General features: G+C 46.8%; 1 protein-coding gene across 1 annotated transcript in view; it reads left to right on the forward strand.

Moving 5' to 3' along the window:
* Positions 1-27,679, forward strand: part of IGF1R (insulin like growth factor 1 receptor) — a 213,011-nt gene that overhangs the window by 135,862 nt on the left and 49,470 nt on the right. The window contains exons 3-4 of the mRNA XM_048481648.1: positions 23,781-24,090; positions 26,314-26,459. Coding sequence (XP_048337605.1) covers positions 23,781-24,090; positions 26,314-26,459 — 456 coding nt within the window. The remainder of the gene's footprint in view (positions 1-23,780; positions 24,091-26,313; positions 26,460-27,679) is intronic.

Here is a 27,679-nt window from a genome sequence, read left to right on the forward strand (position 1 = left end):
ATTTTGCATCTGTAGAAGTCAGCAGTTTATGCTGCCAATGTGGTGTAATGGTAAGGATGCCGGACAAGGAGCTGTGAGGCCGAAATTCCCACTCTACCATGGAAACTTGCTTGGGTTACTTTGAGTCAGTCGCACTCTTTCAGTCTAACCTACCTAACAAGGTTGCTGTTAGGGTAAAACAGTTAACTGGAGAAGGAAGTGGGCATCAGTGAAGGAAATAGATAATGCTGAAAGAGCTTTTCTATATCTTTCTGTCCTAACATTTTGGATGTGCAGATAAGACACAGAATGGCAGGACAGTCTCACGTTTTTTTTAAATAAACAACGACAATAAAAGACCCCTTATTTCCTTAGCAAGGACAGCCTGTTAACTTTTTTATTGCCATCCTAGAAATCCCCTGGGGTTGGAAAACACAGGCTGAACGTTCCAATAAACTGTGTCTTTCAGGAATACGGAACGTTTTGTCCTCTGCGAAGAGATGCTATAAGCACAGGCCCTTCAGCATACAAACAAACTTTAATGTGGATTTTTGGTTTAATTTTAAGTGCAGGAGAAGAATATGTTAGAAGGCTTTGTTCCTCTCTTTTGGGTCTCCAACATGAGCTGGTATAAGCCAGGTGCCGCCTGTGTACTCTGTTAGATTGTTTTCAGCCATATGCATTTGCTTGCAGTTTCTTGGAATAGGGGAAGTGGCCCCAAATCTTAAAGGCACATTGGTGCCGTTTCATTGTTATTTCCTCGACTCCTTCGGTCATGTTCCTTTTGACGTCCTGTATGTGGCCCAGGACGTCACATACGCTGTATGTGGCCCAGGTCGACAACTAGTTTTTGACAGGATCCACCTTTTTTTGGACGGGTTTGAACCATGCAGGTTGCCGTAAGTCAGCTTTGACTTGATAGCACACATGCGCATACGCAAACTTGGGACAGGCTGGAAAAATGTGTGTGCGTTAAGTGCCGTCAAGTCTCTTCCGACTAATGGCAACCGGATGAATAGGTTCTCAGATCTCTCAGAACTCTCTCTGCCCCACCTACCACAAGGTGTCATTTGTGGGAAGAGGAAGGGAAGATTGCTAATGCCTTAGCAGACCAGGTGCTCGGGAGCAGCAGCAGCAGAAGGCCATTGCTTTCACATCCTGCATGTGAGCTCCCAAGGGCACCTGGTGGGCCACTGCGAGTAGCAGAGTGCTGGACTAGATGGACTCTGGTCTGATCCAGCAGGCTAGTTCTTATGTTCTTATGTTCTTATGTTCAAGGGGTTTCTCAGCCACTTTGAGAATCCTTATGGTTGAGTAAAGTGGCGTGTATATCCAAATGCTTCTTCTTCTGATAGAGAACGGTTGGTAGGATTGAAAAATGTGGGTAGAGATGAAATTGACGTTTCCTGCATGCAACGGAGATGCAATTGAAATGAAATTGATCCCTGTGCTTTTTGAGATGCAGAAAAGTTTTGAAATCTCTGTCTCTTTCTGTGCATCTGTGCACTCACAAAAATATTTATGCACACAGTATTTAAAGCAGCTGCTGGAAAACCTCTGGAGTAGGTGAAAGGTTTATCCGTGACCCTGTTCGCTTCAAATTGTCGCGCTTGAAACTGCAGGAATGTCATCCTCTCCATTTTCTCGTGACTTCAGCTCCACCTCGGAGAAAAGTAGCTATGCCTTTTGTCCTGCAGTGCGCCACTCGCTCTGTGAGGGGGAGAGAGAGAGAGAGAGAGAGTGTGTGTGTATCTGTGCACGTTTACCGTCTTTTGTGCTCACCTCCGTCTCCGGCCGGCGGGGAGGGAGCAAGGTTGTTTACTACTTTCTACTCTGAATAACATGCCAATCATCTGGCACCGCCCTTCGCACCATCCAATTGGTTCCTTTGGAAATTCCACCTTTATGGTCTGTGTGTGTGTTTGTGTGCCTGAGGAGGAGGGGCTGTTGGGACCTCTGGGGATGGTCCGAGTGGGCGTCCACCCAGACCCAGCGGTGGGTAGCGTGGAGGAAGTCAAGACTGCTAACTGGGAGGCAGCAGAAAGGGTGGCTTCCAGTAAACAGGACGGCTTCTAAACATGAGCAGAAAAGGGATCAAAATGCAGTCTCTGCTGGAAAACCAGTAGAATCTCTGGCAAAGAAAGAGAACCCAGAAAGATACCTTGACATATTTTCCAAAGCTTGCCTTGCAAATCATCATTATCTTCACCCGTACCCCCACCCCCCCACCATTACTTCCCCATCCTGTGCTTATTTCCAAAAGCAGGGCTCTCCTTGAGGTTCTGTGAACCTTCATAGCGGGTTGACTTTAATGGAATGGAGGTGAGCCGTAAAATCAGGGGAGGGGTTGTTTAGAGCAAGCTGCAAGTTCAGTTTGGTTGTCAAAGCTGCTAAAGACGCGCAAACAACCATTTTGTTTTCTTTTTCCTCTCTGATCCGGTTTTTTCATTTTACGGTCACTGCCAATGTTTGGAATGTGCGGTTGGTTGTAGAAGCGGAGGGTGGTGGTGTGTTCGAATTAATGCTGGTTTTGAGTGCATTTTAACCCCCTCCTATTCAAAAAAATTGTTTTGCTATGACCTGAATTGGGTTTCCTATTTCCAGCTTGTGTTCGGGATGATAGAAGAGTAGTGAGCATGAATTATTTGTGACAGGGCTGCCTGGAACATGCGGAATGGAGCTTATAGCATGGAATGAAATTGCTCTGGTTATTGCGTGATGCATGCATGTCTGTGTCTCTCCCAACCAATACTTGTTTTTAAAACAAGTGCATTGTCTTCTCTGGCATTTTCCCTCTGGGATTTCTGAGCACTCCTTCTTAATCTTAAATGTCTTTATTTACTTTTTTAAACAACCACCTTTTCCCTCAGCAAGGATCCCAAACTGCTTATATCAGTCTCTTCTCCATTTTAGCTTCACCTTGTGAGGTAGGCCAGGCTGAGAGTGACTCAAGGTCTCCCAGAATACTTTTGCAGCAGAGTGGGGACTTGAACCTTCATCTCCCAGATCCCAGGCTAACGCTCTAACCCCTGATTTGAGAATGAAGTCGAGAGAGGTCCCAAAGATGGTCCCGCACTGAAACTTGTACATATTACAACAGAAACCAATAGATTGATTAAGTTCTAAGGGAGAAAAACATTGTTGTTTGTTTGTTTGTTCATACACTTGTTTCATTAATTCATCTCACTGTATTGAAACAAATTGGCAGAGTTTGTTTTTGTTGAGGTGAAACCTGGACTTAAAATCTCTACCTCATCCGGAAAGTCACTCTACGGCCAAATGGAAATGGCTATTGCTTGACCTCAAATTTCCAGATAATAAAAATCCAGACCTGCCTTCTGAGATAGTAATTGCTCACTCATTGATCGTTCACAAGCAAATCCATGTATTCTTTTAAAATGTGCATGGTCTATCAAGCACTTAATTTTCCTGGAGTCATTTATAGGGGAAATTGCCTATCATTTTTTGTTTGTCCCTGAACCCAAGATTTAAAATTGGGGAACACGTCATTATCTTTATGAAGAACTATTTTTTGCTGATTCCTGTTTGGTAGCATGTGTGTGATGTTTCCTAATAGCCCAGATCTCTGACTGCAACCAGGAAAACCCATGAATTTCTTGGCTGTTTTTGAAACTTCATTTATATCCCATCTTTCTCCCCAGTAGGAACCGAGTTTGATTCCCCGCTCTGCCACCTGAGTTGTGGAGGCTTATCTGGGGAATTCAGATTAGCCTGTACACTCCCACACATGCCAGCTGGGTGATCCTGGGCTAGTCACAGTTCTTCTGAGCTCTCTCAGCCCCACCTACCTCACAGGGTGTTTGATGTGAGGGGGGAAGGCAAGGAGTTTGTAAGCCCCTTTGAGTCTCCTGCAGGAGAGAAAGGTGGGGTATAAATCCAACTCTTCTTCAAATTTAGAAAAATGCTTTAACCATTTCCCTTTACATCCCACAGTGACTTGAACACTTCAACGCCATGACTATAAATTCTCTCTGGTCGATTCCGCACTTGGGTTATCGACCTAAGTTCGAACTGCGTTCAACCTAAGTGCTCTGCACAACCACTGGGATTTATGTGATTTTGTACCAGCTTCGCCCCGTGTAATGGTCAAATTTCCGACTCCAGTTGGGAACTACTACTTTTTCAGAGAACCACGCTCGAACTCAGCTCGATTCCAGTGAAGTGCGGAATCTCTGGTGCCTGGAGTCCCCCATTCAGCCAATCACAGCTGAGTGTTTCGGGCATGCGTACAGCTGGCCAATCAAAAAACGCCCCCTTCGTCCCTCCATTCCTGTGGCAGTTTTTTTTATAATGTGTGTGGGGATAGACGGAACATGGCCGTAGAACAGTAGCCAATCGGAACGGAGCGGCGAAGAGGCACAGGATGATTCCGCCCTCCGAGCTGGGATCAAGCTGGTTGCAGTGGGGAACAGCAATGGCTTCGACCTAGGTTAGTACCCTTCTCAGGGAACTGGGTCGAACCTATTTTACTCGTGTGTGGAATCGCCCTCTGAGTTCTTTGATTCCCCTTCCCTAAATTTCCGCCTTGAGCAGACATTTCAGTGGAGAGCTGCGTAGCAAAGGCACGTTAATGGAACTTTCTGTTGCGTCTAGACTTTTCAAGAATGATGTCGACCATAAATGAGGCTAGAAAATCCAGTGGATTAGCAAAGCACCCTGATAACCGTATGCACCCATGGCATTTATTTTAAACGAGAAGCATACAGCAGCTTTTTCTATTGACCGCTTTGTGCATTCCAGGCCGTTCAGAGTTGTGTATGGAACTGTTTTGTGTTCCTCGTCATTGAGAATTTTTATGAATATGAAACAAACGTTGGCTGGAAACCTTTGTGTTAAATGGATTATGGAGGCGGGGAGGAAATATCTTCAAGGATTTATTTTATAGAAAAAGCATTTGCTTCTGAATGGTTGGGATTTTTCAAGGGAAGTGTGTGTGAATTAGAAAAGCCACACTTTTTGGCTTGGCATATATTTTGTTTCCTAAATCACAATGAGCCTTCCTTTGCCAGTCAGTTGGGAAGAGAAACGAATGGTGTTTCTTGATGTCTCTATTTAACCAAAATTTGTCATGCCAATCCCAGGTTCCAGAGGTGGAGCATTCGAGCATTCTTGAAATGGTTTAGATTGTGGGCATGTTTTGCTTTACTTGTGTACTAGCAGTAAAGCCCATTTTATGAAAAATAAAATAGGCTCTATAAAATGGCTGTTGGGTTAAGGGTGCCCAATAAGGAGGGCAACCCCTCCTCTCCGTCCCCCTCATTGGACACCCTGTCTGTCTGTCTGTCTGTCTGTCTGTCTGTCTGTCTGTCTGTCTGTCTGTCTGTCTGTCTGTCTGTCTGTCTGTCTGTCTGTCTGTCTGTCTGTCTGTCTGTCTGTCTGTCTGTCTGTCTGTCTGTCTGTCTGTCTGTCTGTCTGTCTTTTTTGCATCTTTCCCCATTTTTAGAGTCCCTTTTGCTTTCTGTCCTTCCCCCTCATGTGTGCAGACTCCGTGCTGCCTTTGACAGCGCGAGGGAAATAAAAAGGCCCTTCCCCACACCTCCTTCTCCCCACAATGTATTTTTCTTCCCTCCTCCTTTATTTCTGGTAGTGGGGAGTGAATCTGGTGGGGGGAGTGACCCAAAGTTGGGTGTGCTGGAACCGTCATGTGCCTCACCGATGCCCAGCAATTGGCTGGCAGTGCATTGTTGCCACCCGGCCAAGCTCTTACTCAATTATATGTTATGATTTATTTACTTCAGATGTCCCACCTTTTCCCCTCATGGGAACCCAAAGGGACTTAATGCTGTTTTCCTCATGCATTTTATCCTCACCATCACACCATGAGGTAGGATTTTTCTTCGCCCTTACTTGGTATTTTTTTAAAGTGTTTTGTGTGTGTGTGAAGTGCTGTCAAATCTCCTCTGACTGATGGCAACACTGTGAAATGATGACCTCCAAAATGTCTTATCATTAACAGCTTTGTTCAGGTCTTGCAAACGGAAGGCTGTGGCTCCCTTTATGGAGTCAATCCATCTTATGTTGGGTCTTCCTCTTTTCCTACCGCCTCCCACTTTTCCTAGCATTATTGTCCTTTCTGGTTACTTTTGTCGTCTCATAATGTGACCAAAGTATGATAGTCTCTGTTTAGTCATTTCAGATTCTAGGGAAAATTCAGGCTTGATTTTATCTAGAACCCACTGATTTGTCTTTTTGGCGTTCCGCAGAATCCACAAATCTGTCCTCCAACACCACATGCCACATGAATCAGTTATCTTCCTGTCAGCTTTCTTAATTGTCCAGTTTTCCCAACCATACATAGAAATGGGGAAGACTGTAGTATGAATTATCTTGATCTTGGTTGCCAGTGACACATCCTTAAAACTTCGTAATCTTTTTCATGACCCCCCTTCCCGGTCTCAGTGTCTTTCTGCTTTCTTGGCTGCAATCTCTCTTTCGGTTGATGAGGCATTTAAGGAAGAGAAGATCTTGAACAATTTCCATTTCTTCTTCTTCAGTCTTAAACCTAATTCCTCAGTAGTCATTATGTTTGTCTTCCTGATCTGTTCGACACCAACAGAAGGACAATCTCCCTACCAGACAAAAAAGTACAGAAGATCTGTCACCTGGTGACTCAGATCATCTCCTCTCGGAGAGCTCCTCTTCTTCAACTAGTCAGTCTCATGGGGCTGCTGATAGCTGTCATAGACATGGTACAATGGGGATGACTGCACACCAGAACTCTTCAACAGTTTCTGCGTCCCTGCTAACGGGATATCATGCACAAACGGGACCGCATGCTGACCGTTTCAACTACACTAAGGAACAGCCTTTGCTGGTGGACTTTCCCGAAGAACCTCAATCAGGGGAAGATCTTTCTGCCACAACGTCAGATTCAGATCTTCACAGATGCAAGCCTGCAAGGCTGGGGTGCGACCCTGGGGAACTAGATCACTCAGGGCACTTGGACCAAGGAACAATCTCGTCTCCCCATAAACATCCTAAAGACTCGGGCAATTCTTCTCGCCCTGCAACACTTCCAATCACATCCAACATCATCACATTCTGATCCGGATGGACAATGTTTCAGCAAAATATTACTTAACAACCAGGGGGGATCACTCTCGACCCGATTACATCACGAAGCAGTTCAGATTCTCTCCTGGGCTGAACAGCATCTGATATCCCTGCGAGCGGAACACGTCCAAGGTCGACTCAACACCCGAGCAGACTGGCTCAGCCGACAACAGATTATGGAAGCTGAATGGTCTCTCAACCGATCCATCTTCCAGGAGATCGTACGCAGGTTTGGCATTCCTTGTCTGGACCTGTTTGCCACAGCAGACAACTCTCAAACTCCACAGTTCACGTCACGGTTTCAACACCCCAGAGCACTAGCTATGGATGCTCTATCTGCAACGTGGCCTCTGGGCCTCCTGTACGCCTTCTCTCTGACTTTGATCCTGCCCAAACTATTGAGAAGGATATCTGAGCAGCAAACATCAGTCATCCTAATCGCACCTTATTGGCTGAGACGTCCCTGGTTCTCAGCCCTGAGAGAACTATCGGTGGGTGCACCTTACACGCTCCCTCAGATTTTGGACCTTTCAATGCAAGGACTCAACTGGCATCCCAATCCAGGTTGGTTACGTCTGACCACCTGGCTCTTGAACAGTGACAACTGTTAAGGAAGGGGTATTCTGGGAGAGTGACAGAGACCCTACTCTCTTCAGGACGACCAACTACCACCGAATCTACAACGCCTCCTGGAAGGCCTTTCTACGTTGGTGCCTCTCCAACAACGTCAATCCAGAGGAGCCCTTCATTTCCGAAGTATTAATGTTTCTTCAATTTGGCTTTGATAATGGACTCCATAGTGCCACTTTCACCTCCAGATCACTGCCCTTTCCACAGTGTGGCCCCTTGTCATGAGTTACCAGCGACACACCATCCTGATATCACCAGGTTCCTACGGGGAGTTTCTCAGTCTCAAACTGCCACCCAGCATCGGTTTCCATCCTGGAGATTACATTCTGTGCTTGCGACCTTAACTCGCTCGCCCTTCAAACCCATTCGATCCATACATCTCAGATGTCTCCGCATGAAAGTCTTGTTCCTAGTGGTAATGACCTCGGCCAGGAGAGTCTGTGAACTACGCGCACTCTCTATCAACCCTAATCTATGCATCTTCCACAAGGACAGGGTTGTCCTCCGAACAGACCCTACCTTCAGACCAAAAGCAAATTCCACTTTCCGTGCTAATCTACCTGTGGTGCTGCCAACTTTTTGCCCTTAACCCTCCACAGACAATGAAAGACTGTGGCACAACCTAGACGTCAGAAGATCCCTCAAGGCCTTCATCCTTTGTATGGAGGATATTAGACAAACAGAAAGTTTATTTATTAACATTTCTTCTCCTAACCTGGGCAACCAAATTTCGACTGCAGCCATCAGCCTGGCCCTTAAGTCCTGCACCATAGAGGCCTATAAAGCTGGGAACTTGACCATTCCACAAGGTATCACAGCACACTCCATTCGAGGCGCTGCCACCAACGCCGCTTTTTGCAATCAAGCATCTGTGGAAAAGATATGTAGAGCCACCATCTGGCTGTCTTCCTCCACATTTATCAGACATTACAAGATACAATCCTGGCCAGCCATTCAAACGGCCTTTGGCCGAAGGGTACTTGACCACGTTTATCTGTAACTTGTCCCGCCCCTTAGGGTCATTGCTCTAGGAGGTCCCACTACAGATGTCCTCCACCTCCAGGAGAATGGTCCATTGGACTCTTACCTGAAGGGTCCTTCTCCTCGTAGGACATCTGGAGGACATCTGGGCCCTCCATATATTCTTATTCTATCTGTTCATACCCTCCTCAACAGTCACTTTTATGATTATGTTAATGTTCCTGGTTTTTACTATCACTTTGTTCATATAGTCACCATAAGTTTCCTGTGATCAGTTTTCAGTTTAGCTTAGTCACTGCTACGGCAGAAGCAAACTGGCAAAAAGGGCGCCAAAGCCGCTACAGGAAGTGAAAATAAAAAAATTCCTGCCTCCCGGTGAAGGGGAGGAGAATCACCCACTACAGATGTCCTCCTGCCTACCAGGAAAAGGGCCCTTCAGGTAAGAGTCCAATGTACCATTCTCCATCAAGACAGAAAAGCAACCGGCACCGAGGTGTTACTGCGATGTTGCGTCCTTCAGTGACCCCCTCTCCTCCATGCCCTGACAGAGGTATCTGCGTGATAAGCTTTGTTAAAAGATGCCTGCTACCATTCCTATATTCCTGATAGCTTGTAAGGGGGAGGGGAATTGTTACTCTTGTGGAGGAGGTTTTCCTTGCTGACACCCAGGATCAATACTCCTTTTTCCACATTTTTGGTAACCCTGTTGCTTTTGTTCGTACAAGAAAGGTCCCCATTAGTCCCAAGTGAACCCCCAGGTCTTCAAGTGGCTGAAGACTACAGAAATGAACGTGTAGCAGAGATAAAACCGAAATTTAACTCTCTCCCCTTGTTGCCTCCCCCCACCAAGATCACATCACTCTGCCGGTAGTAACTTTCTGGTAGTCCCTGACCCCAGGAAGGTCTGACTGGTCTCAACCGGAACTAGGCCTTGGTCCCATTTATAAGTTCTCTACTTTTCATTGGACAATATAATTGATTGGTCTAAAGCAGGGGTCTTCAAACTATGGTCCTCCAGATGTTCATGGACTACAATCCCCATCAGCCCCTTCCAAAGGCTTTTGGCCATGTGGCATTGATGGGAATCCAGTCCATATGAACTCCGGGAGTATTACATAGCTCTTAAGACCCTCTTTGGTCTAGTTAAGCGGTCTTTCTACTAGAGGCGGAGGACATTTTGTATGGGTGTCTTCTCCAACAGTTGCAAGGAGGTAGGAACTAATAAAAAAAATCTCATGTCACTTCCTGTAGAGGAGACAGAGGCCATTTTATCTCAGTATTTTTTCTGCCTCTGCAGGGAGTGCACGTTTTTTTGATAGGCCCCTTCAGGCTCCTAACAGTGATTGTGTGTATCTTGTGTGACATTTGGTGTAGTTGTAGTCTTTGGTGTGGTTTGACTCCTTTGTTGTTTGTGTCTCTTTCCCTCTCTGTGAGTGGCCTTGGGGAGTGCTTGAAAGGCAGAGGCTGCTGCGGACGCCTTGGCAGGGAACTCACAGTAGCGCTGGTTTTTTCCCCGCCATTTGGGCAAGCTACACTTTCGCCATGGCCCCAGGTTCCTTCACTCCCCCGAGGGACAACTTCGCCAGATTGGCTGCCAAAGGCACCAGAGCGGCCAGAGGAGGGCGCAGACAGGCCCAGACAAACGCGGCAACTACTCAGCCACCGATCGAGTGTGTCACACTCCAACGAAATAAAGAGAAGGCAGCAGGGCGCGCGGAGGGACCTCCTGCGCCCAAGAAGGCTTGGTAAAATATGCTGCCTGGGAGCTCAGCACCTTCTCAGGGCGCGGCTGGCTCCCCGACCAGTTCCTCCAGCCCTTCGCGGGCTCTGGAGTGCTTGGTCATCAGAGCTGGCAAGATCAGGAGCCTCCGGGAAGTGCGGGGAGGAACCGGAGAGTGCCCAGGGCAATCTGAGTCATCATCAACCTTTTATTGGCATGAGTTTAAAATAAAACAGAAGGGTTGAGGAGGGTTAGGTTAAGATAAGTAAGTTCAAAGATAATGATTGATTAATTAAATTTTGTTAAAAGAAAAATAAATAAATACTAAGATCTGAGATGGATCTGTTGCGCCAGCGCCAAGAATTTAGCAACGTCTAAGAATCCCTTAGACCAATGAGGGCATTGGTCACAGAGCAGATAAAAAAATTAAGTTTAACCAGAGAGAGGGCATAATTCTCAGTATGAGGATCTATATACTGTCTTCTGATTGAAGCATATAAGTCGCAATCTAGAAGGACGTGCTCGATTGTTTCAATATCTTTTCGTGAACAGGGGCACATTCTTTGTTGGTAAGGGATCTGATGAAATCTGCCACTCAAGACTGCTGAAGGAAGCACGTTCAAACGGGCTCTCCCCCATTCGAACCCATGATCACTCCCTTGTCAGCCAGAAGGGTCTCCGGATTGCAAGCAATATCTGTCAACTCCAAACTCTGCATGTTTCACAAAGACAGGGTTATTCTTCGACTGGACCCTACATTCATTCCAAAGGTCAATACTGACTTTCACCTTTGCCAAGAAATAGTGATGCCTAATTTCATGCCTAATCCATCACATCCAGAGGAGAGACTGTGGCACTCTTTGGATGCTAGACGGCTCTCAAAGCATTTATAATCAGAACGGAAGACATTCGGATGACCGAGAGTCTCTTCATCAACATCAATCCACCAAAGGTGGGTCTCCCAGTGTTGAAAGTGGCAGTTAGCACCACTCTTAAAGCCACTATCATAGAGGCGTACAAAGCAGCTGTATTACGAATTCCGACTGGCATCACTGCACATTCCATCTGCAGTACGGCCACTAACGTGGCTTTCCGTAACCACGCTTCTGTGGAGGAAATATGTAAAGCTGCTACTTGGTCATCTGTTTCTTCATTTATCAAGCATTACAAAATCAGCTCCATTGCTTCAGCCGAACTAGCATTTAGCAGAAGGGTCTTCAGAAGAACATCATCGGGGACCAATGAGACCTACCCTATTCCGGGACACTGCTCGGGGAGGTCCCATACAAGATGTCCTCCACTTCCAGTAGAAGGGTCCATTGGATACTTACTGTGAAGGGCCTTTCTACTGGTAGGCAAGGAAGACATTGTGGCCCTCCCTGGTCTCGAATTTGTCCCTGATGCAGTTCCCAAAACGTTCAGGTTTATGGTTAGGACTCCTGTTGAGCCTTGTAAGTACTTCTGTGCCAGAACGGTACTGAGGGTAAATGGCCTATGGGACCTCTACCGGAAGTGACTTGGGATTTTTTTATTAGTTCCTGCCTCCTTGCAACTGGTGGAGAAGACACCCATACAAGATGTCCTCCTTGCCTATCAGTAGAAAGGCCCTTCACATAAGTATCCAATGGACCCGTTTCTTCAGCATACTCTCTGATGGGTAAAGATGTACGTGGCAGCAGAAAACAAGTTTTGAGGAACAGAGCCAAAAATATCTCTTGGTTCATTGATCAAAGTTGTTATTGCGCACTTTGTATTTTGTGTGATGCATTCTCTGTTATCTTCACTAACTGAGCTCAGTTTTCACCTTTTCAAGCCTTCTTTTGATAGCCTTTTTTCTGTACGCTCATAATCCCTGTTAGAATCTCACTTTAATCGGTGTGCGTGCATTGTAAGGACCGCACAGCGAGCCCGTGGAATGGGCACGAAACTGCGAAAGCTAGAGCTTATACCTCCAGCTTTTCCAGCTAATGCTATGCGTGCAGTTTTGGTATTGCTCTACTTCCAAGTTCACCTTAAATCTAACCTTTTGGTGAAGGCAACTGCGTTGGTCCCCTTAAAAATGGCTGGCTATGTATGATTCAGAGTTCTAAGTGGGGGATTTATAGACAAACATGGATTTCTACCGATGTAATTGTGCTGCTGTGTTTGTGCGCAAAGTAGGGAAGTGGGGATGGACAGCGAGACCTCGATTTCTCTTGATGTTTCTGGCATTTTTGAACTGTGGTGGAACCTCCCCCTCTTCATGACCCATTGGTGGGGTTGCCAATTTCCAGGTAGGGTCTGGCAGACGCTTAGCTATTAGGGAGCGGGGTGGGGACTGGCGCACTGGACAGGTGCCAGTAGCTCGTGTTGGGGGGTGGGAAATCACCCCCCAGACCCCTTGCCCTGCCAGGCCTGGCAGAAGTCGCTGCTGGGCATCCCGGCCCGGCCCCAGCATAGCTATAAGAGGGTGGGGTGGGGACAGGCTCAACAAAAGCACAAATCTCTTATCCTCTTCTCCACTCCCGGCCCTCCAAGCAAAACGCCAGATAAGTGGGGGGCAGTGCGGTGCAGGGGCCCATGGGGCGGGGGTGTGTGTGGAAAACTTGGAATCCGCCCTGGACTCCATTTTCCCCAGCTACTCCTCTGGGGTCTGGAATGCTACTGGAATTACGACTGATCTCCAGACAATAGAAATCAGGTCTCCTGGGGTGGGGGGGTGGGGGGAATTGCCATTTTGGAGGCTTGCAGGGTGACGGATGCTTTGCAAGGGTAACATTGCCCCTAGATTGCCAACCCATCTCCTTATAGGCAGGTCATAGCAGTTTGTTTTGGCAGAGCTATAAAGCTGTGTGTAGTGGGTGGCAGCAGAGAACCATGTGATCTCTCTCTCTCTCTGTGCGCGTGCGTGCGTGCGTGCGTGTGCGCGTGCTCCAGACTCATAAACAAGTCTATCATGTGTTCTGGCCCCAGGAGCTTCAGTGTAACAGAATGGCAATCTTTAGGCTCCCCCCCTTTAGTAAATCTTTATTTCATTCTAACGCACAAAATATATCAATTAAGACAGCAACACAGCAACAAAGGGGAAAAATCATTTAAAAATTAAAGAGATTAAAACTCTAGTACAACGTAGAACTGATATCTCATTCGCTAGCTTCCATCTCGTCTCCTGGGTGGGAAAATCTAAATATGATCGATAGACTTGTTGTTATCTCATTAAAAAGTTACTGTACGATTATAATTATTAATTCACATCTGCTTGTACATCTATAGTCCATAATGCTTCTGTTACTTGATTATCTTGTATTTAAATACTCCTATTCCAAATAGATACAATTCTTATTAATCTGTTAGAGGGGAGTTTGCTGACTATATGGGATTGAAGCGTCCCACATCCACTCACGCAATATTAACAATCTTGGTCCTCTGTATTTTAGCTGCAAAAAGAGTTGCATTCTGCAGTTCTTCTGTTTAAATGCAGAATAGATTTAAGTCTGCTGGCTTTGCGCGCTCTCTCCCTCCCTCCCTCTCCCCCCTCCCCCCCCATGGAGGCTATAACCTGACCCATTGGAAAAACCAAATAAAAAGAAAAGAAAAAGTTCTTCTGATAGCAAATGGGTTTTTATGCCAGTCATTGGAGATACCAATGGTCAGTTGTGTTTCTCTCCCCCCACCCCACATTCCTGATGAAATCCGCAAGCAACCACAATGCTTTGTTACATTACCTGCTTGGTCGTGCAATCTTGGAGGCCCTTGTGTAGGGAAAAATTAACACCACCAATAAACAAAATGGATCTTGGCTCGAAAAGGAGCCTTGACACCCTTTCAAAAACGTTCGCAGTCAGCCTCTAATGCTGAGTGGCAACTTTTCCCCATAGTAAGATTTCAACTTATTGATCAACCACACCAAAGGGCACGCCATTTCAGATCGAAATGGGATCCTTGCGGGTTTTTTTTACTGAAAAGGCAAATGAAAAACAGAAAATACATCCGTTGGCTTCTTCTGCTGATCCTTCCCTCACCCCCTAGATGCCCCCCCCAAACAAGGAGAATAGGAAGATGCTGTAAATTTCCAGCTGATTAGTAAAAATCGGAACCATTGCTGTTTTAACAATACACTAACCGTGAATCAGTTCCAAGTGCCTTGATATGAGTATTGTTACCCCTGCCTATATTTTCAGTGCTCAATCATTCAAATTATGTTTGGTGGTGTGTACTCTCCCTTTATGTGGTCTATTCTTGCAAGGCGATGGGTACATGTTCTGATGCCTCAGTTCTTTCTTTCTCTGCACCAGTAGAGACTTTCCCTTCCACCCCCTCCAGCGTTTCTCCTACACACAACAGGGGTAGGTTTTTGCTCTAGCTCTGGATTCTGCCCAGCTTGCTCACACAGGAGTATCTCTTCGCTACGTGGAATAATTGCCTTAATTCAGGGGAAGAAAGGGAGGGGTGCTTTTCAACGCTCTCTTTATAATGGGAACTGAATTTACAGGCAAAATAGGACTCTAATTATTGCCTGATGACTTCAGCCTCCCCCTTTTTTTTTGTTTCCAAGGGTTCCTAATTGTTTGCAAAACATGTTCCCAGAGTGGTGTCTTGCCAGGACTTGCTCTAATGTTTTTTTGTAACCCACACGTGGGTTTCTTGGAGCTGGGTTGCCTGTTGTGTATGTGGGGCTTTCTGTGATTTGGCCGAAGGGAAGGGTTGGACAGTAAAGCAACAGAAGGTGGTTAAGGAGCTGCACGCAGGCTGACCTCACACGAGGAGGTGTATCTGTTACGCCATTTTGGAGGCTTCATGTTGGGTAGAGTGTCAGCCTAGAACAGGGGTAGGGAACCTGTGGCTCGAGAGCCGCATGCGGCTCTTCTGCCCTTGCACTGCGGCTCCACCTAAAATGAGCCGCCTTCATCCTTGCCCCACCCTGCAGGCAGTGCAGGGCGGGATGCACCAACTGCCCGCCGGCTGGCTGGCTTGGGCTGCGCCGCGGGCTGCCCCTCTCACCTGCCCCGTTTGAGCGGGGCGGGCGCTTTCCTGGCGTTGGCAAGGTCGAGCCGCTGGCCCCATCCTTGCCACATCTATGCGCTTCTCAGAATGAGCGGAGTAAAAGGTAAAAACCCCCAATATATTCAGTGTTATCTTTATTTTAAATGTCAAAAATTATTTGTGGCTCCAAGTGTTTTCTTTTCCCATGGAAAACGGGTCCAAATGGCTCTTTGAGTGTTAAAGGTTCCCTACCCCTGGCCTAGAATCTGGGAGAGCCGGGTTCGAATCTCAACTCTCCCATGGAAGCTTGTTGGGCAATCTTGGGTCAACTATACAATCTCCACCTAACCTTTGCTCAGAGGATGACTGTGAGGATAAAGAAGAAGAGTTGGATTTTTATCCCCCCTTTCTCTCCTGTAAGGAGACTCAAAGGGGCTTACAAACTTTTTCCCTTCCCCCCTCACAACAAACACCCTGTGAGGTGGGTGGGGCTGAGAGAGCTCAGAAGAACTGTGACTAGCCCAAGGTCACTCAGCTGGCATGTGTTGGAGTGCACAAACTAATCTGATTCCCCAGATAAGTCTCCACAGCTGAAGCGGCAGAGTGGGAAATCAAACCCGGTTCCTCCAGATTAGAGTGCACCTGCTCTTAACCACTACGCCACTACTGCTCTGGGGGTAGAGGAGAGGCAGGGTGTAAATGAAGCAGAATAAATAACTTTTAAAACTGATGGTAAGGAGACTTGGCAAGGCTCAGCATTCCCCCCCCCCTTTTTTTTGAGGGAGGGCATTCTTGCCTGTACTTTATCATCGTCTATCATTTGTAATCCAGTTTCTGCATGATAGCACGCCATGCCTTAAACTTGGGGTGTGAAACTCTGGCAGATGTTCATGGACTATGATTCCCATCAGCCCCTGCCAAATGTCTTGCCGCATTCTTGAAGGGTTTACTGTTGTCTAGTGTCCTAAGGAACCGAGAAGAGGATGCGCATGGGGGTGCGGGGGGAGCCAAGTGGTCAGCTAGATAAGGATGTAAAGTTAGAGACCCTTCCATCCTTTCGGGTCATCCCTTGTCTGACCTTAGCATGATAATCCCAGGTCTGATTTCTTCCTACATCGAAATGTTTCTCCCTCCTTCCCCAAGTAGCGAGGTAGCTGAAGGTTATCCTTGTCTCCCCGCGTCCCCATCTACCACTTCCTTGCTGCATAACTACCAATCTGCCAACTTAAACTGTTCCTCAGGAGCAGAGAAATGATGTCTGGGAACAATTGGCAGTAACTCTTTATTATTTAAGCGACTGTAACAGCTCCGTTGTACGGGAAATGATTGCAAATGCAAAGCCTGCCAGAAAGCTTGTAATCACAATAAATGCACAGGACGGCAGAGTGGGGGAAATGCATAAATTGCTAGATAGTTTACAGAGGTATAGGTGGCATGTAATTTATACAGGGACAGCCATTGGTAGAGGCAGGGGGGTCAGAAAAGGGGGTTGGTTGTGTGCGGGAGAGAATTCAGCTTCAAAGCGTGGCTTCCCTTTGGACAAAACAGCCGCCGGGTTCTCGTGGGATGAGAGCCGGCCTTGTTAGGAAATCGGCAAACTTTGGGAGTCCACAATGCCTCGCATAGCTCTGCGTACAGTAACGGAAGATGGAAAATGGGGCCCTCGGCGCAAACAACCAGATGAGCGATAAATATAGAATACTCTCTCAATTCCACTTCAGTTAGTCATGGAAGAACAGGGAGCGTTGAATAAACTTATAAGGAATATTCAAACAGCTCTGCCTTTAAAATAACTCTGCATAATCTTTTTAGATGCTCTTTTTTATTTAAAAAAAAGTGCGATTAGGTTAATTTTTGGACTCCTTTCCACAAGAACATAGATAAGCCATGATTTTCTTCTAAACATCACACATGCGCCAGAAAATCCCGAAGGTGACGGATCAGGATTTTAATTCAAAGTTAAAGTAATAGATGATGATGCAAATGTAGTTTCTCTGTTCCTGCTACACAACTCCTTTCAGTAAATGCTAAAGGGATAAATGTTGAGTGAAGTGGAAATGTTGCTATGCTACTGCCGTACACCGTCTTACACTGGTTGCATCCAAACATTGCAACAAACCTGTTTTCCTGGTAGGCGTTAAGCCGGCTTGTTCACCCCTTCATCTGCCCGTCAAGTGTGGAGTGCCGTTGACAATGTCCAGGCTGGGTCTGGGCAAATCAGAGCTTAATTTCCTACCCTCAAATGGGGTTTAGGATCGGGTTTTTCTGGAGGAAGGCAGCCAACACGAATCTGCCCAGATGCCGACTTTCATGTATGTGTGTAAACTGCGGTCAAGTTGCATGGTGACCCCAGCAAGAGGCTTTCAATGCAAGTGAGACACAGAGGTAGTTTGCCATTGCCTTCCTTTGCAGAGTCTTCCTTGGTGGTCTCCCTTCCAAAGCTTATGGTGGCCCCAGCAAGGGGCTTTCAAGGCAAGTGAGAAGCAGAGGTAGTTTGCCATTGCCTTTCTTTGCAGAGTCTTCCTTGGTGGTCTCCCTTCCAAGGCTTATGGTGGTCTTAGCAAGGGGCTTTCAAGGCAAGTGAGAAGCAGAGGTAGTTTGCCATTGCCTTTCTTTGCAGAGTCTTCCTTGGTGGTCTCCCTTCCAAAGCTTATGGTGGCCCCAGCAAGGGGCTTTCAAGGCAAATGAGAAGCAGAGGTAGTTTGCCATTGCCTTTCTTTGCAGAGTCTTCCTTGGTGGTCTCCCTTCCAAGGCTTATGGTGGACTTAGCAAGGGGCTTTCAAGGTAAGTGAGAAGCAGAGGTAGTTTGCCATTTTCTTCCTCTGCAGAGCCTTCCTTGGTGGTCTGAATTTTGATTTGGGTTTGTTTGTATGATCTAAATACTGGCCCCCTACCAAAAAAATTTGTCCTGACCTCAGTGACACATGCTGGGCCATTCTTGTCAGATCTTGAAAGCTCAGCGTGGTCAGATGTAGTTGGGACTTGGGTGGAGGACCTCCAAGGAAGACCAAGATTGCTCCATTGAGGCAGGAACAGCAAACCACCTCTGAACGTCTCTTGCTTTGAAAACCCTACAAGGTCGATTATAAGTTGGCTGTGACGGCACCATCCGCCACCACCAAATAATGCTGCCAAGGGAAGAGGGCCAGATATTGTTGGTTCTGGCAGCAGGAAAAGAGTTAATAGCTTGGAAGATCCTCGGAATATCTTGGCAATCTCCGAGGGATAAGAGAAGGGCAGGTCCAAACATTTATTCATTTTATTTTTGTTTATACCCTGCCTTTCTCCCCAGCGGGGATCCAAGGGGGCAGGCATCTTTTCCCCTCTTCCCCATGTTATCCACACAATAGCGCTGCGAAGCAAGTTAGGTCAAGTGTGAATGATTGGCCCAAGGTCACACAGAGTGAGGTTTTGACCCTGCGTCTCCCAGATCCCAGTACGACACTTTAACCACCGTACTGAAAAACCGGTGGTACTTCTCTGCACTGCTCTGGGTCCAGTATCACTTGAGAGCTAGAGCTCTTCTTTCACTGCCTGGCTGTTTTGGTTCTCCAAAACCTTCCCAAAACAACGAGGACGAGGAGGAGACTCAAAGGGGCTTACAAACTCCTTTCCCTTCCCTCTCTCACAACAAACACCCTGTGACTTGGTGGGGCTGAGAGAGCTCAGAAGAACTGTGACTAGCCCAAGGTCATCCAGCTGGCCTGTGTTGGAGTGCACAAGCTAATCTGGTTCCCCAGATAAGCCTCCACAACTCAAGCGGCTGAGCGGGGAATCAAACCCGGTTCCTCTAGATTAGAGTGTACCTGCTCTTAACCACTATGCCACTGCTGCTTGCAGTATACAAACTGCAAGACTTAAAGCACAGAGAGATAATTGTTTGCAAATCTGAGCACCATGGTGAGAATAAAAACGCTTTCGATATGGCCTTAGCAGATGACTCCCTCCCTTTTCTCTAGAAAGCTGCGTCTTGTGGTTTAATTACTGGACAGAATAGGAAACCATTCAGCACTTCGATGGGTCTGTTTCGGCAGTCGTCTTCCTGTGGTTTCCTCTTCGCAGAAGTGTCTTTTCGTACAAAAATTAAAAGTTGCTCCCATAAAGAGGGACAGTAATAATTTTCTGGCAGCCTGTGATAGAAAGACGGGAGCTTGTCGGGGCTAAAGCCATTGGTTAATCTATTAAAATCAGAAGGTGTTGCTAGTTGACCTCTCCCAGAGGCATGGGTCCCATTGCTGCTTAAATTGGATCTGTTCCCGACGGAGGTTGATTCACCCTTCCATCCTTGCAAAGTTGGTAAAATGAGCATCCAGCTTGCTGGGGGTAAAGTACAGGCAATGGAGGAACGCAACAGCAAACCCCCTCGTAAACATTATCTGAAGAGTTTGAGTTTGGATTTATATCTCCTGCAGGAGACTCCAAAGGGCTTACAATCTCCTTGCCCTTCCCCCCCACCCACAACAAACACCCTGTGAGGTAGGTGGGGCTGAGAGAGCTCCGAGAAGCTGTGACTAGCCCAAGGTCACCCAGCTGGCGTGTGTGGGAGTGCACAGGCTACTCTGAATTCCCCAGATAAGCCTCCACAGCTCAGGCGGCAGAGCTGGGAATCAAACCCGGTTCCTCCAGATTAGATACATGAGCTCTTAACCTCCTACGCCACTGCCCAGTAAACTCATGATGTGACCTCACCCATGATTCAGAATAGACCCAGTCAGGGGACCCTTCCCTTTTACTCATTTAAGAAGCTTGATTAGCTTCTTAAACTGCAAATCTCACTGGCGAGGCATTATGAGTGAAGGTCAAGGGGGACGTGATAGCCATGTTTAAATATTTGGATGTCATGTTGAAGAGGGAGCAAGCTTGTTTTCTGCTGCCTCAGACACTAGGACACGGAGTAATGGATTCAAGGTGCAGGAAAAGAGATTCCACCTAAACATAAGAACTTTCTGACCGTCAGGTCTGTTGGACAGTGGAATTCACTGCCTCGGAGAGGCTGGATGGCCACCTGTCAGGAGTGCTTTGATTGTGTGTTCCTGCATGGCAGGGGGTTGGACTTGATGGCCCTTGGGGTCTCTTCCAACTCTATGATTCTATGATTCTCCAGACTAAACATCCCCAGCTCCCTAAGCCTCTCTTCATAGGGCATGGATTCCAGACCTTTGACCATTTTGGTTCCCCTCCTGTGGACACATTGCAGCATTTGTGTGCAGACACCCTCCTAGCTCCTGCTCTCTCCCATTTAGAGACGCAGGGTTGGATTGTGGAATGGATAAGGCTGCTTTGAACCAGAGACTTGGGTTCAAACTTCACCCAAGTCTCTTTGCAGCTGGCTTCAGGCTTTCCTCATCCATCGACCTTGCAAAATCGTTGGGAGGATAAAAATCCCTTCAGCCTGTGTCTTGCCCTGCACAACTCCGGCAGTGTTTACAGCTGTATGGGATACAAGGTCTAAGCATATGTTTGGTTTTGTAGGCTCTGCTAGGGAGTGTATAAGAGTATGAATGTACATGCTTTCATTTGTACTGACAAACATATGAGGAATGTTTAGAAGAAAATGCATCTTTTTTTAATCTACCCTTGTTTACAGAGAAAGATGGATTGAGAGAGTTCAGGCACAAGTCATCGTTTGTTGTTTTTTGAGTCTAGTGGCAAGCTGTGGTTTGCCATGAATTAATAATAATAAGAGTTTGGATTTATACCCCACTTTTCTCAATGAATAGAGCCTCTCCGTGGCTTACAAACTCCTTCCCTTCTTCTCCCCACAACAGACCCCTTGTGAGGTAGGTGGGGCTGAGAGAGTTCTGAGAGAACCGTGACTGGCTCAAAGTCACCCAGCAGACTTCATGTGGAGGAGTGGGATACGAACCCAGTTCACCAGATTAGAGTTCCCTGCTCATGTGCAGAAGTGGGGAATCAAACCTGGTTCTCCAGATTAGAATCCTCTGTTCTTAACCACTACACCGTTCTGGCAGCAGGCATTAGGAAGGGGATCATATGAGTCCAGAACTTGTTTACATGCTATCATTTGAGCCAGATCCCTCCCCGAATGCAAAAAAGAAATGATAATATGGTCTGGTTGTGATCATGTATAGGAAGTATAAATGAAGACTGGGGTTTTTTTAAGCCATCTGTCAAATAAGACACAGATACCCCCTTGCTATCATTAATAGAATTAATTTTCTTCCACAGGCGGTTTCTGTACCACCTTGAGGAAATACGTAGCCTTTTACAAAATCCTTTATTTGAAAAGGAAGGAGAGCACTTCTCCCTTTTCCTTCTTTGAGGTTCCAGTTCCAAACCCCTTGGCTATTTTGCCTTCATAAGCGGAATTGGGCAAGCTTCCTGCATGCCCCCCTATCCCCGGCCGACGCTTGGCTGTTTTTCCTTTGGAGTTTGTTTTCAGCGATTTTGTCGGAGTATTTTAGACGGACGGGGATGTGTTTTGATGGCGGAGGAAGGCTTGGATATCGTTTTACAGGGAAAGGAAAGGAGCTTTTCAAAAACACCCCGCTCTTGGCAACCCCGCGCCTGCCCTCGTGCCACTGGTTCGCCGCCAACCTTGGCTGAGGCCGTGTCCTCTGCTCTGCCAGAAGGCTTCTCCTCCTGGCTGGGCTTTTTGCCCTCCCTCCCAGCCAAACCGTTTGTTCACCTGATCGGTCCTTTTCGGCCTCGTTGAAAGTTCGCACATTCGTTTGGGAAAGCAGCGCGAACCCTCCGTCTGCCCGGACTGCATCCTCAGAATAGCGAGGCAAACTGCAGAGCGTCAGCGCCACACTCGCTTGATGTTTTCCCGGAAGATTAGTGATCTCTAAATATAGCGCTTTGTGTCTTTCCGTGTCTTTTGGAAAGATCCCCTGCCCCATCCCACTGTGTTAGTGAAATTGGTGCTCTCCTCTTTTGTCGTCGTGAGTGGTGAGTTCGAAAGAAAGGCTCCAGATTATAGTTCTCATGGATAAAGCCTATATCTCCGCTTTTTATCTTACGCGACTGAATTAAGTCCTCAGTTTAATTCTCTGTACTTAGGCCCTTTCTGCACATTCAGAATAATGCACTTTCAGTGCACTTTGAGGGTGGATTTTACTGTGCAAAATAGCAAAATCCACTTGCAAACAATTGTGAAAGTGGATTAAATGTGTGTGTGCGGAAGGGGCCTTAGAAAGCAGAGAGACTGAGCCTAAGCCAACCTTTTCTAAGCCACTCTACCTGTCTGCATGCAGGGGAGATTTTCTTTTTTTGTACTAAAGGAAGCCTTAAGTCTTGTGAACCCCGCACCTTGCCCTTAGAAGAGGGTGCCGTTTCAGACATGGTTTTCTCCGGTCGGTGAGAACTAGGTCTCTGCAAAGATATGAAAGATCCTTTCTTCATTTGCTCCAAAGCGAAATAATTTCAGGTGTTCCTCCGCCTGCTTCAATCTTAACTGTGGAACTGGTGGTTTATGGGCCACGCAGGAGGGTGGGTGTGACTCATAGGTCGCCATTTTGTGTTTTTGGTGGGACAACAATCGAATGGGAAGGTTTGCACTCTGAGCAGATAACTTACTTGCCCATTTGACTGCCGCTTTCGTGACGTGGGAGATGTGGGGGATTCCACTGTGTCGTTCATGGCATTTTGGCTTCAAGGTCATGTGTCCGGCTGTTGTTGGAGCTGATCGATCCATGTGGCTTCCTCCAGTTTGCAACACAGTGAACTGAATGAGCGCACCACACAGTGTTTCATGTGTCATGCGTTTGGCCTTCTCGGTCATGGCACCCAAAGGATGAAACTTCTCTTTATGGGGATTTGTCTGTCCTTCTCTATCACTCATCTTCATCTGGTGGCTGAACATAGTGGTAGAGGGGAACAGATGGATTTTTCTGTACTCCTTTTCAATGCCCCCCCCCCAATTCATTTTAAATTGCTGTTTTACATGTTCACTGTATTTAATGTTTGATTTTTAATCTCTTTTTTCCAACCCTTTGCTGCCTTGAAGGGCCCAGTGGAGTGGGAAGACGGAAAAGAAATGTTCCAAATACAATAAGTAGATGGATTAGCATTTTTGTTTGGAAATTAGCAGCTTGGGGCAAACTTGGATATGTGCCAATGTTATGTCGATGTGTTGTTGAAGACTGTCATGGCCAGAATCAACTGGCTGCTGTGGGCTTTCCGGGTTGTGTGGCCGTAGTCTGGTAGCTTTTGCTCCTAAAGTCTTGTGGCTGCATCTTCAGAGGCATGCAACGGGGCCTCCAGAAATGCATCTTACTGTGACATCCATCTGAAGATGCCAGCTACACATGCGAATGAAACTTTAGGAGCAAAAACTTACCAGACCACGACCATGCAGCCCGGAAAACCCACAACAGCCAGTCTCTTGTGCTTCTGGGTATTTACCGTCTTCTCTTGCTGCTGTAGATTATAATGTGCCATTTACTGACTCCTGTTTTTTACATCTTTGTAGTATGTCCTAGCTCTTGCGGCAAGCACGCGTGCACAGACCAGAATGAATGTTGCCACCCGGAATGTTTGGGAAGCTGCACGGCGCCGAACAACAACTCCGCCTGTGTGGCTTGCCGCAACTACTACCACGACGGGGTCTGCGTCCCCACCTGCCCCCCGAACACCTACAAGTTTGAGGGCTGGCGTTGCATCACCAGGGAGGCCTGCAAAGAACTGTCTACGGCTGCTCCGGAAGACGAGAAGTTTGTGATTCATGACAATGAGTGCGTGCCAGAGTGCCCTCCCGGGTTCATGCTGAATGACTCCCAAAGGTAATGCTTGCTCGCTTGAAGAGGCACGGGTTGGTGAGATGCACAGAGGGAGGGAAATTCAAGTGTCGTACTTAAGATAATTCTCTGCTTAGGGTATAGTCATAGTTGTGTCCATTCACCGGTGTCCAACCTCTGGGCACCCAAATATGTGGGTGCTGCTGTCTCCATAGCTATGGTCGTCAATTGTTTGTTCTGTCCCTTTAAGAGAGACTTAAGAGGCTTTTATTGACAGACAGACGGGAAACCTTTATTGGCATATAAAACATACCAAATAATTATGATTGAACCATAAACAAAATTAAGGGGTAAGCCATAATTACAAATTACAGATAGAATAAACAAACAACCATTTATCTCCTAATCGTATCTCGGCACCGCTTTATAGCACTCTGCAAAAACTTTGCTGCTTTCTTGCTTATTTCAAGATTGGTGCTAACCCACAGAGGGAACAGCCGTGCAGAATCAGAAAGTCCTATTTACTAAAATAGGGCATAGATATGTATTATCAAAGACTTTCACACCCAGAATCACTGGAGTGTTGTGGGGTTTCTAGGCTGTATGGCCGTGTTCCAGTAGCATTTTCTCCTGACGTTTTGCCTGCATCTGTGGCTAGCATCTTCAGAAGATCCTCTGAAGATGCCAGCCACAGATGCAGGCGAAATGTCAGGAGAAAATGCTACTGGAACACGGCCATACAGCCCAGAAACTGCACAACACTCCTTGGCTTAGATACTTTGTAAGGGTGGTCTGGCTGTGATATCTGCTACCCTGTTGATCGCGAGGGTTAATTCAGCTGATCTGGTTGGCTAGATTTTTATTTACCAGGGTTGTATCATTGACCTCTATTCCATTAAAAGCTTCACCTGCCAGTTCTCACACAGGATATTCTCTTCAGCCTCGTTAGCAGTGCTACACGTGGGAAATCTAACTCAGTCCTAAATATCAGTGAGGGCGAGGTCACATGCGTACAACATCAGAAACAGTTCCTATCGATTGTAAGTTCAGACTGTTTTCTGTACAAGCACAAGGCTTATGGACCAATTTGGAAAAGCAGAAGAGCTTGCTCCCATTGTATACAATACTGTATGCAAAATTTTAGCAGGCAGCTGTAAAAGAGCAGGTGGTTGCTGCAACGTCCTCTGATGCATTACTCTGGTGAGGTGTTGGGTTATTTTTCCAGGTTCCGGAATGTTGGGTGGGTGGGGGGCAGTGCCTCACTTGCCCTTGCTATTTGTTCAAAGTCATCTAAGCAAAACTTCGCTTTTGCCCTGAAGATCTTCCCCTTTGCATACAGGTGCAAAGTTGTGATCTCTGCCCCTATCTAGCAGCCAAATATTTACCCGGGCTGTGTTTCTCCCAGCCTGTTATCTGGACATTTGCGTTTTCAAGCTGTTAAAAACAATCATAAAAAAGTATAGTGGGCTTATCTTATCTCACTGGAGGGAGCCAGCAGGAAGGGACTCGTCATGTAACAACAACTGGAGTGACTCCACTTTCCCTTCCTGAATCTCTGGATGGGCCCCGATAGTTGCCAATAATGGGACTCAAAATTCAGTGTCTCTCCCCCCACCCCACTTGTCTCTTGTTGTGTATCAACAGTGCTTCTTGTTGGAATATATGAGCTAGAAGCTTGTTGGTTCACGTAAAGGCATTGCATGAGCCTCTGGCTTGCGGGATTGCTGTGTGAGCCCGTCACGTAGCCCACTGGCTTAATCAAAAACCAAAACATCTGTGCCCCAAGGAAGAAGAGTTGTATTTATATCCTCCCTTTCTCTCCTGTAAGGAGACTCAAGGGGGCTTACAATCTCCTTTCCCTTCACCCCTCACAACAAACACGGTGTGAGGTGGATGGGGCTGAGAGAGCTCAGAAGAACTGTGACTAGCCCAAGGTCACCCAGCTGGCATGTGTTGGAGTGCACAAGCTAATATAGTTCCCCAGATAAGCCTCCACAGCTCAAGTGGCAGAGCGGGGAATCAAACCCGGTTCTCCAGATTAGAGTTCGCCTGCTCTTAACCACTACGCCACTGCTGCTCCCACTGCTACCTCACAAGGTGTCTTGTGGAGCGAGGAAGCAAAGGAGTTTGTAAATGAGTCTTTCTGGTTGAGAAAAGCGGGGTATAAATCCAAACTCGTCTACTGATCTTCTTCAAAAATCTGATATTTTCTCCTCTCTTTAAGATGGTGCTTGCTCATCTTTTGGCATACCTTTCCCCTCTCACCAGCATGTTCTGTAGCCCGTGCGAAGGACCATGTCCCAAAGAATGCTCTGGAGACAAGACTCTGACCATCGACTCGGTCAATTCAGCGCAAATGCTTCAGGGATGCACCGTGATCAACGGTAACCTGCTGATCAACATCCGCCGTGGAAGTAAGTAAACATCCGGTCCCCAAGAATAAAGAACTGGCTGGTTCCGAGAAGTGGGTGGATTTGGTTTGTTTTGACTGTTCTGCCTTGTAAACCACAGTCTATTCGTGCAGTGTACAGCACACAGGAAATCAAAGGTAAAATGTATTGTCGTATAGCTTTCTTTACCGGACTCACCATAGTAGTTGGTTAGGTCTGGTGGATCTTGTTCCTGACGTTTCGCCTGCATTTGTGGCTGCCACCGTCAGAGGTGTAACACAGAAAGAAATGAACACACTTCTTTCTGTGATACACCTCTGAAGATACCAGGCACAGAGGCAGGTGAAACATTAGGAACAGGATCCACCAGACCACGGCCACACAGCCCGGAAAGCCCACAACAACCAGTAAAATGTAATTTGTTTTTTTCGGAGATTCCAACTTAGAAGCCTAAAACCCCGCATGCATAATACTAACGAAAGTAGAGTTACTCTTATAAATTCAGCATATGGTATTGGTGGGGTGGAACAGCCCCAAATTCCTTTATTTAACCCAGTGCTTGAAATGAACTTCAGGGTCCAGATGGAAGGGTGTACTCTAAATCAGGGGCCACCACAGCAAAGACCCTTCTCTAGCATCCACCTACGTCACTTCTGACAGCAGAGACATATGTCAGGGCTTCTCTTTCGGGACTCCAAAGCAAAGCAGATGTGAACTGTTTTTGCACTTCTACATTCCTGCTGGGTGACCTTGGGATAGTCACAGTTCTTCGGAACTCTCTCAGCATCACCTGCCTCACAAGGTGTCTGTTGTGGGGAAAGGAAGGGAAAGGAGCCGGTAAGCTACCTTGAGGCTCCTTACAGGAGAGAAAGGTGGGGTATAAATCCAAACTCCTCCTCCTCCTTCTTCATTGATGATCCTCCCCTCTTTAAACCTCATCCTCTTTAGGTTTCCACCTCCAGAACTCCAGGTATTTCCCAGCCCGGATCCAGGAACCCTGTGCCTAACCTAGCAGTCCACTAAGTTGTGGGTGAATCCTTCTTCCAATGAAAGAGTCACTTGGAAAAAGGCTCCAAACTTTGCTCAAAAACATAGCAGCATATCCTCCTCAGGATCATTTTGATGGAACAGAGAAATTTTTTCAAGTTCTTTTCAGAAAGCCGCTATCTGTTCTTTGAAGGCTAGATCGAAGCTCCCCCCATCTTGCTTTGACACCACATAAAGAGAAATACATGTTACTCCTG

This window comes from Sphaerodactylus townsendi, linkage group LG17, assembly GCF_021028975.2.
Source record: "Sphaerodactylus townsendi isolate TG3544 linkage group LG17, MPM_Stown_v2.3, whole genome shotgun sequence".
Taxonomy (NCBI): Eukaryota; Metazoa; Chordata; class Lepidosauria; order Squamata; family Sphaerodactylidae; genus Sphaerodactylus; species Sphaerodactylus townsendi.